The 14,496-nt window shown below is 41.6% G+C and overlaps 1 protein-coding gene across 4 annotated transcripts in view; it reads right to left on the reverse strand.

Moving 5' to 3' along the window:
• The window catches only part of vps13d (vacuolar protein sorting 13 homolog D), a 231,646-nt gene that overhangs the window by 37,360 nt on the left and 179,790 nt on the right, over positions 1-14,496 (reverse strand). For all 4 annotated transcript variants that reach the window (XM_061973410.2, XM_061973417.2, XM_061973395.2 and 1 more), the window contains 3 exons: positions 9,534-9,642; positions 6,237-6,407; positions 4,302-4,406 (listed from right to left, as the gene is read on the reverse strand). In XM_061973410.2, the coding sequence (XP_061829394.2) occupies positions 4,302-4,406; positions 6,237-6,407; positions 9,534-9,642 (385 nt within the window). The remainder of the gene's footprint in view (positions 1-4,301; positions 4,407-6,236; positions 6,408-9,533; positions 9,643-14,496) is intronic.

Below are 14,496 nucleotides of genomic sequence, written 5' to 3' on the forward strand. Positions count from 1 at the left end.
CAGAGATGAGATGTGTCAGTGGTCCTCGTCAGCCAGAGAACTTTCCTTTTGGGGTGGCAGTGGTAAAGTTTAGATCCATGAAGGAAAGAAGAAAGTGAGTGAATGTTTATAACTGAATACATTTACATATGCATAAACATTTATTTTCTTTTGTATTATTTTTTGAATGAATGAAGTAACGTTTATGACAAAACACAATATAGAATGTGAGATATAACAGAATAATACATACATTTATCATTTGTTTGCAAAACGCTTACAAAAAAGTAGCACCCCAAAAATTTACTGTGGGGCCACATTTTTATGACTTGATGGGGTCCCTGAACCCCATTTTGAAAATTCCTAGCGCCAACACTGAATAATAATTGCATATAGAGAATTTTAGACAAAGTAGTTTTTAATACTACAACTATTATGTTGGATCCACTATGGACTGGACTCTCACACTATTATGTTAGATCCACTATGGACTGGACTCTCACACTATTATGTTAGATCCACTATGGACTGGACTCTCACACTATTATGTTAGATCCACTATGGACTGGACTCTCACACTATTATGTTAGATCCACTATGGACTGGACTCTCACACTATTATGTTAGATCCACTATGGACTGGACTCTCACACTATTATGTTAGATCCACTATGGACTGGACTCTCACACTATTATGTTAGATCCACTATGGACTGGACTCTCACACTATTATGTTAGATCCACTATGGACTGGACTCTCACTATTATGTTAGATCCACTATGGACTGGACTCTCACACTATTATGTTAGATCCACTATGGACTGGACTCTCACACTATTATGTTAGATCCACTATGGACTGGACTCTCACACTATTATGTTAGATCCACTATGGACTGGACTCTCACAATATTATGTTAGATCCACTATGGACTGGACTCTCACTATTATGTTAGATCCACTATGGACTGGACTCTCACTATTATGTTAGATCCACTATGGACTGGACTCTTACTATTATGTTAGATCCACTATGGACTGGACTCTCACACTATTATGTTAGATCCACTATGGACTGGACTCTCACAATATTATGTTAGATCCACTATGGACTGGACTCTCACTATTATGTTAGATCCACTATGGACTGGACTCTCACTATATTATGTTAGATCCACTATGGACTGGACTCTCACTATTATGTTAGATCCACTATGGACTGGACTCTCACTATATTATGTTAGATCCACTATGGACTGGACTCTCACTATTATGTTAGATCCACTATGGACTGGACTCTCACAATATTATGTTAGATCCACTATGGACTGGACTCTCACTATATTATGTTGGATCCACTATGGACTGGACTCTCACTATATTATGTTGGATCCACTATGGACTGGACTCTCACTATATTATGTTGGATCCACTATGGACTGGACTCTCACTATATTATGTTGGATCCACTATGGACTGGACTCTCACTATATTATGTTGGATCCACTATGGACTGGACTCTCACTATATTATGTTGGATCCACTATGGACTGGACTCTCACAATATTATGTCAGACCCACTCGACATCCATTGCTTTCGGTCTCCCCTAGAAGGGGGGGGGTTACCCACATATGCGGTCCTCTCCAAGGTTTCTCATAGTCATTCACATCGACGTCCCACTGGGGTGAGTTTTTCCTTGCCCTTATGTGGGCTTTGTACCGAGGATGTCGTTGTGGCTTGTGCAGCCCTTTGAGACACTTGTGATTTAGGGCTATATAAATAAACATTGATTGATTGATTGATTGAATGTAATACACTAATATCATTTGATTGATTGATTGAGACTTTTATTAGTAGTTGCACAGTACAGTACATATTCCCTACAATTGACCACTAAATGGTAACACCCCAATAAGTTTTTCCACTTGTTTAATTCAAGTTCCACGTTAATCAATTCATGGTAATGTGTGTAATTTGTTGTGAGTTCATGCACTGTGTTGGTTTTGTTCTTTGAACAAGATGATGTTCATGCACGCTTCATTTTGTGCATCAGTAAAAAAAAACTACGACTTTTTCGTGAATTTGGAAAAATAAAAAAAATAAAAATAAAACATAATAATAATAATTTTTTTTTTTCTTTTTTTTTTTTCCCTCCAAACAAAAAATGTCCAAACTTCCCGAGCTTAACTTCCCATGGTAAATTTCCGGAAAGTTTCCGGAAATTTACCGGAAACTTTCCACCCCTTGCAACCCTAGTCCCAGCTGAGATCTATTGGACTACCATTGAAAAAAAAAAAATATATATATATATATATATTTTTTTTTTTCACTAAAGAAGGGTTCGGTGAGAGTGCATATGAAACTGGTGGGATTCGGTACCTCCAACAAGGTTAAGAACCACTGCTGTAGACTACTCCAGCAGACTAGCTGTTCCTGTACTTGTTCAATGATTTTGGGGCCAATATCTCTAGCTAGCTAGGTTTATGTACCACCACAGTCTCATAATGAACCCAAAATATTTCTCCGTTAGCCGTGATGCTAATTTTCTCTATGTTAATTCCCATTAATTTATGCTAACAATGTTAGCGATCCGAATTGACCTTTTTTGTGATGTGTAAAGTTGAAGTAGCAAATAGTAAATGAAAAGGTGTAGTTTCCTCTGCCTTCTGTTCTGCTAGCCATTCTGTTGTCATACAAGAATGTAGCTTATAGTTTGATTTAGCATGCTGATTGACTGTTCATTTATTCATCTAGCCTATTTCTATTCATTTGTCCATCAGTCAAATATTGTTAAAGATTGTTTAGCTGACTATTTATATCTGTGTGTAACATTGCATTAGTCTTTTACAAGCTTCTCATCTTATTCTACACAATAAGATGGACGCTGTCCAACTTTGAATAATCCAAAAATGGTCAAAACTTCCTGATAGAGATGCGCGGTTTGCGGACACAACCGCGGAGTCCGCGGATTATCCGCGGGTCGGGCGGTTGAAATAAAAAAAAAATTAGATTTTATCCGCTGGTCGGGTCGGGCGGTTGAAATAAAAAAAAATTAGATTTTATCCGCTGGTCGGGTCGGGCGGTTGAAATAAAAAAAAATTAGATTTTATCCGCGGGTCGGGTCGGGCGGTTGAAATAAAAAAAAAATTAGATTTTATCCGCTGGTCGGGTCGGGCGGTTGAAATAAAAAAAAATTAGATTTTATCCGCGGGTCAAGTCGGGCGGTTGAAATAAAAAAAAAAAAAGATTTTATCCGCTGGTCGGGTCGGGCGGTTGAAATAAAAAAAAATTAGATTTTATCCGCTGGTCGGGTCGGGCGCTTGAAATAAAAAAAAATTAGATTTTATCCGCTGGTCGGGTCGGGCGGTTGAAATAAAAAAAAATTAGATTTTATCCGCGGGTCGGGTCGGGCGGTTGAAATAAAAAAAAATTAGATTTTAAATAGATTCAGGCGGGTGGCAGTTAAAGCAATTGGTAAATATATATACATAGTTAAATGTTGTTACCCACATACGAAAAACGAGCAGGCACCTGCAGCATATGCCACAACAGAAGAAGAAGAAAAAAAAGAGATGGCAACGCCGGCAGCAAACGTGGTACGCGACAAACTAAAAAAGGGAATACTAAAGACCAGGGGAAAAAAAGGCCAGAAAAGTTCAGCGTGGACTCGTTTTTATGAGGTTGTAAATCAGGATGACAGTAATGCTGGCTACGTGATTTGCAAGAGCTGCGACGCTGTTTATGTCTACGACAGTCACAAAACCGGGACATCTAACATGGTGCATCACATTTGTGCAAAACCCCGAACCTCCACAAACACCCTGAGCATGAGCAGTTTCGTCCGCCGTGATCCCAGAAGAGTGCCACAGGATGTTAAAACAAGATAGAACGCAGCTGCCTGCAGCGGTTTGAGTGGCGCGAGCGCGCTTGGAGGTGCGCTCAGCGCGGCTCCCAGATGATTGCGCACTGGTGTGCGTCCGGGCCGTGACAGCGTGGCACGCATTGAATGTCTCTGCTACATTGGATCAGTCTCCTTTCTTTAACAGGCAAAAGCTTTATAACCTCACTAATGCCTTGCATCGTCTATATTAGATATATAACAACGGGCGGGTGGCGGATGGCGGGCGGGTGCGGTTTTGATTAAATGTTAGTTCGGGTGGATGGCGGATGGTTGACGACTTTTGTGATGCGGTTGCGGTCTCTACTTCCCGAGCTTAACTTCCCGTGGTAAATTTCCGGAAAGTTTCCGGAAATTTACCGGAAACCTTCCACCCCTTTGCAAGCCTAGTCCCAGCTGAGATCTATTGGACTACCATTGTACCTCCAGCTCCTGTTGTGGCTCCTTCTTCTTCACCTCCTCTTTGTTGGTGTCTGCCTCTGCAGCTGCTGACTTGTGGACCATTCTTCTCTGGTTGAAGTCACTGATCTGGAAAAGCAGAATGAAGAATAGTTCTGTTGGGCCAGTGTGGTACTGTGGTCCTAGGCCTGCACCATTAGGGCAAAAATAATAATGACCAATATTAATACCATTAATAATACGATTATTCATTCATTTGAAAACCCAAAATTAAAGCTCAAATATAATTTAAAAGAACAACTAAATTAGTAACAAAAGTAATGATAATAACAATGGAGTTAAATAACAAGAGCATTATGAAAAAATTAAATTTTCCATTGTAATTAAAAACTTTTTTTTTTTTTTTCCCCACCATAGTTTGTGCTTTTTGTGTCATAAACACAAGTGAATGTTTGTAAATTAAATGCAAAAATCCTCACAATAAAGACAATTTTGAGCAGTAAGTCAAAGCATAATAATTGTGTAAATGTATCAATAAGTACACTATGGGTGTGGAAGGTACTTTTTTGAAACCTTTATTTTGTTAGCGAGTCAGACTGGCTGTTGCGTACAGCGCTCTTATTGTGAAGGGGGAAAAAGTGTGTTGTTGTTCTTAGCTTGATGAGTTTGGAGACGACTTGAGGCTGTGAAAAAAAAAAGAAGAGGAAAGCCTCTCAAGTTGTGACTGCTGTCCTGTTTGTACGTTGATCTTACAACAATGATGTCGTTCACAACAACACAAACACATAAGATGTGTTGTGTGTGTATGATTGTTTGTACGTTGATCTTACAACAATGATGTCGTTCACAACAACACAAACACAAAAGATGTGTTGTGGGTGTATGATTGTTTGTACGTTGATCTTACAACAATGATGTCGTTCACAACAACACAAACACAAAAGATGTGTTGTGGGTGTATGATTGTTTGTACGTTGATCTTACATCAATGATGTCGTTCACAACAACACAAACACATAAGATGTGTTGTGTGTGTATGATTGTTTGTACGTTGATCTTACATCAATGATGTCGTTCACAACAACACAAACACATAAGATGTGTTGTGTGTGTATGATTGTTTGTACGTTGATCTTACATCAATGATGTCGTTCACAACAACACAAACACATAAGATGTGTTGTGTGTGTATGATTGTTTGTACATTGATCTTATAACAATGATGTCGTTCACAACAACACAAACACATAAGATGTGTTGTGTGTGTATGATTGTTTGTACGTTGATCTTACAACAATGATGTCGTTCACAACAACACAAACATAAGATGTGTTGTGGGTGTATGATTGTTTGTACATTGATCTTACAACAATGATGTCGTTCACAACAACACAAACACATAAGATGTGTTGTGGGTGTATGGATTGTTCTTGCTAGCTTTAGCTTCCTCGTTGTTTCAAGTCTGGACATTGTTTGGTTGAGGAGAGGGTGGTAGAGTGTTTGGGGGATGAATCAGAAGACATTATTTTCCCCAACAAATGTTTCTTCTCCTCACAAAGACATAACTTCACTCACATGTACAGTATGCCCATTTACCCAACATTCCTGGTTTAACAGGGGATTCCGTTTTATTGGGCTAATATTGTAATTCCATCCGCAGTTACGTTAACTCAAAAATCATACGGCCTTACTTTTTGTGTAGAGTTGAGTGTTTATTGATTAGGCAGACTAGCGCTGTGTCAAATAAAAAGTAGCAACCATGGTGAGGTCCAAAAGGTCTCATCTGTTCAATTGTTACAAGCTGAGGAATCTGCATGCATGTCACACACCCATTTAATGATTTTGCCCCATTTGTAATATTTTTATGATCGCGAGAAGCCAAAATGCAAATGAAAATGAGATTGATTGTCCCTATGCGGTCTTTCACTGAATCTCACTTCCCCAAGTCTTGTTTGGTACCTGCAGAACACGTGTGGGTCCATCTGGCAGCACCTGAACCGACAACACCCCAGAGCCAGGCCTCATCTTCTGGTTGATGAACTGCTGTTCAGGACCCGGTTCCATAAGCCCAGAGTCCGGTCCCAACACCACTTCGGATCCATCGTATAGACCCTCCATGCCGCCCCTCACCTGGAAGGCAACACATCAATAACAACATTACTAATCCACCACATTTCTAGGGACCATTTGGGTTATTCTGCTGCCACTTCATTAAGATGCTTCCAGAGAAAGAACATTTTCGTGATGAAATGTATAGTTTGGAACAGCGGGACAAAGATTAATTGAATAGTTCACCCCAAACCATCACTGATGGTGGAAACTTTACACTAGACTTCAGGCAACGTGGATCCTGTGCCTCTCCTGTCTTCCTCCAGACTCTGGGACCTCGATTTCCAAAGGAAATGCAAAATTTGCATGGTTGGGTGATGGTTTGGGGTGCCATGTCATCTGCTGGTGTCGGTCCACTCTGTTTCCTGAGATCCAGGGTCAACGCAGCCGTCTACCAGCAAGTTTTAGAGCACTTCATGCTTCCTGCTGCTGACCTGCTCTATGGAGATGGAGATTTCAAGTTCCAACAGGACTTGGCGCCTGCACACAGCGCAAAATCTACCCGTGCCTGGTTTACGGACCATGGTATTTCTGTTCTAAATTGGCCCGCCAACTCCCCTGACCTTAGCCCCATAGAAAATCTGTGGGGTATTGTGAAAAGGAAGATGCAGAATGCCAGACCCAAAAACGCAGAAGAGTTGAAGGCCACTATCAGAGCAACCTGGGCTCTCATAACACCTGAGCAGTGCCAGAAACTCATGGACTCCATGCCACGCCGCATTAACGCAGTAATTGAGGCAAAAGGAGCTCCAACCAAGTATTGAGTATTGTACATGCTCATATTTTTCATTTTCATACTTTTCAGTTGGCCAACATTTCTAAAAATCCCTTTTTTGTATTAGCCTTAAGTAATATTCTAATTTTGTGACACACGGAATTTTGGATTTTCATTTGTTGCCACTTCAAATCATCAAAATTAAATGAAATAAACATTTGAATGCATCAGTCTGTGTGCAATGAATAAATATAATGTACAAGTTACACCTTTTGAATGCAATTACTGAAATAAATCAAGTTTTTCAAAATATTCTAATTTACTGGCTTTTACCTGTATATATGAATCATATTCGCTACTATACCGCCTCTAAAAAGTACCGGTCTCCGCCACCCTTTTTTTTAACGGGCATGACAGCGTGTCGTCACATGGTGACATTGCTGGTTTTATGAGCAGAGGAGCATGTTGGGCAGCGCACACACACATAGTACTTACAAGCAGACACAGTGTGTAGACAGAAAAGGGAAAATGGACGCATTTTGGTGTAAAAAGTCAAGATAAAGGTGAAGTTATAACACTGAAACACCCTCAGGAAGAGCTGCTTTAAGACACGACTAACGTCCAACCACAGTGTTTTAGCTACTTCTAAATCACTAATCCTGGCCTCCATGGCCACAAATAAAGTACGTTTCTTACAAGTATCATTATCACTGGAGGACGAGGAATAGCTAAAAATGCTTCACTACACACCGTAGGAGGATACAATAGCTCACCACCGTCACAATGTAAACAAACGCCATGGGTGGATCTACACCTGACATCCACTGTAATGATACCAAGTACAAGAGTGTATCTAGTCGATACTACTATGATCGACTTTTTTCCTTTAAAAAAAAATGTATATTATGTTTATAAAGTCAGTAAATATGTCCCTGGACACATGAGGACTTTGAATATGACCAATGTATGATCCTGTAACTACTTGGTATCACATCCATACCTAAATGTGTGGTATCATCCAAAACTAATGTCAAGTATCAAAGAAGAGAAGAATAAGTGATTATTACATTTTAACAGAAGTGTAGATAGAACATGTTAAAAGAGAAAATAAGCAGATATTAACAGTAAATGAACAAGTAGATTACCGTATTTTCCGCACTATAAGGCGCACCTAAAAACCACAAATTTTCTCAAAAGCTGACAGTGCGCCTTATAACCCGGTGCGCTTTATATATGGATTAATATTACGATTCATTTTGATAAAGTTTCGATCTCGCAACTACGGTAAACAGCCACCATCTTTTTTCCCGGTAGAACAGGAAGCGCTTCTTCTTCTACGCAAGCAACCGCCAAGGTAAGCACCCGCCCCCATAGAACAGGAAGCGCTTCTTCTTCAACTGTAAGCAACCACCCGCCCGCGTAGAAGAAGAAAAAGCGCGCGGATATTACGTTTCATTTCCTTTGTGTGTTTACATCTGTAAAGACCACAAAATGGCTCCTACTAAGCGACCGGGATCCGGTTCATGAAAAGACGCAATCTCTCCATCCGCACACGGATTACTATTTCACAGCAACTGATATTCCTGTGAACCGCACTGTGGATACAACGGGAGCACGTACGGTGAATATTCGCACCACAGGGAATGAGAAGTCATCCTTCACTGTGGTTCTAGCTTGCCATGCTAATGGCCAGAAACTTCCACCCATGGTGATATTCAAAAGGAAGACCTTGCCAAAAGACACCTTTCCAGCCGGCGTCATCATAAAAGCTAACTCGAAGGGATGGATGAAGAAAAGATGAGCGAGTGGTTAAGGTAAGTTTAAGTTTACGCGAAGAGGCCGGGTGGCTTTTTTCACGCAGCTCCGTCCATGTTGATATACGACTCCATGCGCGCCCACATCACGCTGGTTTTAATATATTATTAAAGTTTGACTGACCTATTTGACTGTTTTTTTGACATTCCTTTAGCGCAGTTAGATGCGGCTTATAACACGGGGCGGCTTATAGGTGGACAAAGTTTTGAAATATGCCGTTCATTGAAGGCGCGGCTTATAACCCAGGGCGCCTTATGGTGCGGAAAATACGGTAATAATCAATTTTTACAGTTTGTCCCTCATAATGTGTAGAAAATAATAGGTGTATAAATGACACAATATGTTACTGCATAGACTAATTAGGAGTCTTTGTTTGTTTACTTACTACTAAAAGACAAGTTGTCTATTTTATTTAAGGACTAAATGACAATAATAAACATATGTTTCATGTACACTAACATTTTTTGTTCAAATAAAGAACATTTTTTTGTGGTCCCCTTTATTTAAAAAAGTACCAAAAAGTATCGAAATACATTTTGGTACCGGTACGAAAATATTGGTATGGGGCCAATCCTATGTTCCACATAAGAGTAGAGAGAAGAGAAGAATATGGACACCTGTACTACGAGGCGGGGAAGTCCACAAGTCAGCATGCAGGAGCTGAAGTGCCAAGTCTGGGTGGTGCTGCGTCGAGGGTCTGGTCTCCTTAGCATCAATGGCTCAAAACTGTTGGAAGATAGAACACATCTGATTCCCCAAACCTCCTTCAAATACTATTTTGTAATTGAGGGTGTCTGCTATGCCAATATTGGTGCCTTGAGTATTGGCCGATACAGATATCGATTGAATACAATATCATTACAAATACTTTTACATGTTCGTAGTGCGGAATGTTAGAAAATGCTTTTTTAGGTTAAAGAAAAACACGAACCTATTTATTATTAACAACCGTCTGGAATGCTGTCTTTAAGTTGAAGTGGAGTGCTTATCTAGCAACACAGAGTGGCCACAAGAAATCATTCAATTAAGCTCAGGATGCAGTAAGTTGAATGATGCGGACACGTTTGTTTACTGGATACTTACGTTTCTGCCTTGCAGACTTTGTATGTGTAAGTATATATACATATATATTTGTATATAAATAAATATATATATGTATATACACATATATGTATATGCATATACACATACATATATATATATATATATATGTACATGCATATACACGCACACACACACACACACACACACACACACACACACACACACACACACACACACACACACACACACAAACATATATATATATATATATATATATATATATATATATATATATATATATATATATATATATATACATATATATATATGTGTGTACCTGTATGTATGTGTGTATATATATGTTTATATATATATATATTTATATATATATGTCTTAATAAGGTTATCCAAAAAATAGTGCTCGATACCGTAGTAGAGCGCAATATAGGTTTAGGTTTAGGTTAGCAGGGTGGCTAAGTTTCCCAATGTTTACTCTCTTGGTAGTCACAACAGGAATGTAGAAGGTGCCATGATTTGATGTAGGCAACCTTGGGGGGCCCAGCTGATAATGTGGTCTACTGCTGAACCCTTTTCTGTACCTTAGATTAGTAAACAAACATCAGTTGTTTACCAATCTAAGGTAACACGTAAGGACCTTAACACATCCGACACATATGTAGGATTAACCGAGGGAGAGTTTAAAACCAGATGGAACAATCACAAGGCTTCTTTCAGGAACCAAAACCTGCGGAATACCACAGAACTCAGCAAACACATTTGGGAACTCAAAGACAATAATGTTGAATATTCAATAACATGGCAAATTCTTGCATCCACCACACCTTACAATAGTGGTAATAAAAGATGCAACCTATGCTTGAAAGAGAAACTGTTTATTATATACCGTCCAGACCTGTCATCCTTCAACAAGCGCAGCGAAATTGTAACAACATGCCGCCACAGACGGAAACACCTCCCAGGTAACACATGAGCCAATCACCACGCCCCTACACCAGCCTGTACCCACCCACTCTGTGCCCTATATAAACCATGGTATGTGAATGCTTCCATTAAAATCTCCTGATGATTGAGGGAACCCCTCATGAAACAGGCCTGTAGAGATGAAGTAGTCTTGTGATTTTTTTCCCACACATACATACATATATATATATATATATATATATATATATATATATATATATATATATATATATATATATATATATATATATATGTATATATATGTATATATATATATATATATATGTATATATATGTATATATATATATATATATATATATATATATATATATATATATATATATATATATATATATATATATATATGTATCAACACAGCACACAGGTATTCAAATGATGTCAAATCACCAAGTGACATCTGTTTCCCATGAAACATATTTTTAAATATAGCAGCAACCCCTCCACCTCTTTTCCCCGATCTACATATATCATCAAAGTTATAGTTGGGGGTGCTGTCTCCGTCAAAATGCTTGCACTGTTATTTTGTTCCAGCCATGTTTCAGTTAAAAACAAAAAATCAAGTTTAGAAGTGGTAATAAAATCCATCCATCCATCCATCTTCTTCCGCTTATCCGAGGTCGGGTCGCGGGGGCAGCAACCTAAGCAGGGAAGCCCAGACTTCCCTCTCCCCAGCCACTTCGTCCAGCTCTTCCTGTGGGACCCCGAGGCGTTCCCAGGCCAGCCGGGAGACATAGTCTTCCCAGCGTGTCCTGGGTCTTCCCCGTGGCCTCCTACCGGTCGGACGTGCCCTAAACACCTCCCAAGGAAGGCGATCGGGTGGCATCCTGACCAGATGCCCGAACCACCTCATCTGGCTCCTCTCCATGTGGAGGAGCAGCGGCTTTACTTTGAGCTCCCCCCGGATGGCAGAGCTTCTCACCCTATCTCTAAGGGAGAGACCCGCCACCCGGCGGAGGAAACTCATTTGGGCCGCTTGTACCCGTGATCTTGTCCTTTCGGTCATAACCCAAAGCTCATGACCATAGGCGAGGATGGGAACCTAGATCGACCGGTAAATTGAGAGCTTTGCCTTCCGGCTCAGCTCCTTCTTCACCACAACGGATCGATACAGCGTCCGCATTACTGAAGACGCCGCACCGATCCGCCTGTCGATCTCACCATCCACTCTTCCCTCACTCGTGAACAAGACTCCCAGGTACTTGAACTCCTCCACTTGGGGCAAGATCTCCTCCCCAACCCAGAGATGGCACTCCACCCTTTTCCGGGTGAGAACCATGGACTCGGACTTGGAGGAGCTGATTCTCATCCCAGTCGCTTCACACTCGGCTGCGAACCGATCCAGTGAGAGCTGAAGATCCTGGCCAGATGAAGCCATCAGGACCACATCAACTGCAAAAAGCAGAGACCTAATCCTGCAGCCACCAAACCAGATCCCCTCAACACCTTGACTGTGCCTAGAAATTCTGTCCATAAAAGTTATGAACAGAATGGGTGACAAAGGGCAGCCTTGGCGGAGTCCAACCCTCACTGCAAACGTGTCCGACTTATTGCCGGCAATGCGGACCAAGCTCTGACACTGATCATACAGGGAGTGGACCGCCACAATCAGACAGTCCGATACCCCATACTCTCTGAGCACTCCCCACAGGACTTCCCGAGGGACACGGTCGAATGCCTTCTCCAAGTCCACAAAACACATGTAGACTGGTTGGGCAAACTCCCATGCACCCTCAAGGACCCTGCCCAGAGTATAGAGCTGGTCCACAGTTCCACGACCAGGACGAAAACCACACTGTTCCTCCTGAATCCGAGGTTCGACTATCCGGCGTAGCCTCCTCTCCAGTACACCTGAATAGACCTTACCGGGAAGGCTGAGGAGTGTGATCCCACGATAGTTAGAACACACCCTCCGGTTCCCCTTCTTAAAGAGAGGAACCACCACCCCGGTCTGCCAATCCAGAGGTACCGCCCCCGATGTCCACGTGATGCTGCAGAGTCTTGTCAACCAAGACAGCCCCACAGCATCCAGAGCCTTAAGGAAATCATTGACTAAAAATGATTTGTTATTCAGAGACCTGACATTGAGCAGACCCATCCTGATGGTGTTATTGACAGGCTTCCATGTTGGCTTTGATTTGGAGAGAATAGGAATGAGATTGTTTAGGTTAGCAGGGTGGCTAAGTTTCCCAATGTTTACTCTCTTGGTAGTCACAACAGGAATGTAGAAGGTGCCATGATTTTGTTGTAGGCAACCTTGGGCCCAGCTGATAATGTGGTCTACTGCTGAACCCTTTTCTGTATCAGAAATATTCAGGACTGCTGTCAGGGCGAGGCGGGGTTTGCCGTAAGGGGGAGAGGGAGTGAGCAGCGTCAGAGCTGGGGACGAACTACTGAAGGTGGCGTTGAGGGCGTGTAAGGGGTTGGCGTGAGAGGGGTGAAGTAGGGCTGGGGGGTTGTGGAGCACGCCTTCGTGGAGGGGGTGGTGGAGGTGAGCGATGATCCAAAAATCGGAGTAGGGCGGGACTTGAGTGGGGGTAGCTCCCGGAACTCCAAGGGGGAGAAAGGTTTATTTGAGGGAGGGAGAAAGATGGAGACGTGGATGGCTTGTGGGATGTGGGGGAGGGATCTTCAGAATGGAGGGGGCGATAGAGGAGGATAGACACCTCTCCTCTTTGCTCTGGTGTATCTCATGGTCGACGTTCTCCTTTTGCAATGGCGGTCCTCCTTCGACGTTCCTGATAGGCTGTGTTGTGTCTTCCTTCCTGGGTGGCTCTTCTTGTCTCTTGTCCTTGGCAGTGATGATAGATGCAAGATGCAGGAAGTGAAACATGTTGTTCATGAAAAGCTTTACTCCCATCTTATTTAGGCAAAGTCCATCTGCCTTAAAAAGATGCCAGAAAAGGCTAAAATTGTCAATAAAATGCATTGAACGAGCAAGAAGTGCACTTGATAGCCACTCATTCAGCGAGTAAAGTCTACTCAATCTCTCAGCTCCTCTCCTGATTGCGGGTAGAAGACCACGGATAAAAACATCAGCATTCACAGCGCTGACTGTTTCAAAGAGTTTATTGAAGTGCTCTTTCAGCTCTCTTGATTGTTCTTTTACAATGTCATTAAAACCAATGTGCAGGGTGATATTTTTCACATTTGGGTGTGCAGCGACAATTTCCAGGATTCTTTTTTCCATGTCAGATACCAAAGCAGAGTACTTTGGTGTTATTATTGCTTTTCATATCTTTTACAGAAAAGTCCCCCACAATCAGATTTTCAGGAGCTCTCGTTAGCTTTCTCTGTGGTTTAAAGTTAGCAGGTTTTACCCTTCTGTGTGGTGATGGTGGCTTATTCAGGCATTGTCCATCAAACCTGTTCTTTAGTTGGACACTTGCTTGCTGGGGAGGTTTCTTGGTAGTTCTCCTCTTCTCAGCTGTCCGCTGCTGTGTCCTACGTGGCAGTGGAGTTGATGCCTGGCTGAAGATTGAAGCGCAGACCAGCCGGTCAGATCAGAGATATCGGGGAGCTGGGTCCTGCCAGAT

Source organism: Nerophis lumbriciformis, linkage group LG01 (assembly GCF_033978685.3).
Source record: "Nerophis lumbriciformis linkage group LG01, RoL_Nlum_v2.1, whole genome shotgun sequence".
Taxonomy (NCBI): Eukaryota; Metazoa; Chordata; class Actinopteri; order Syngnathiformes; family Syngnathidae; genus Nerophis; species Nerophis lumbriciformis.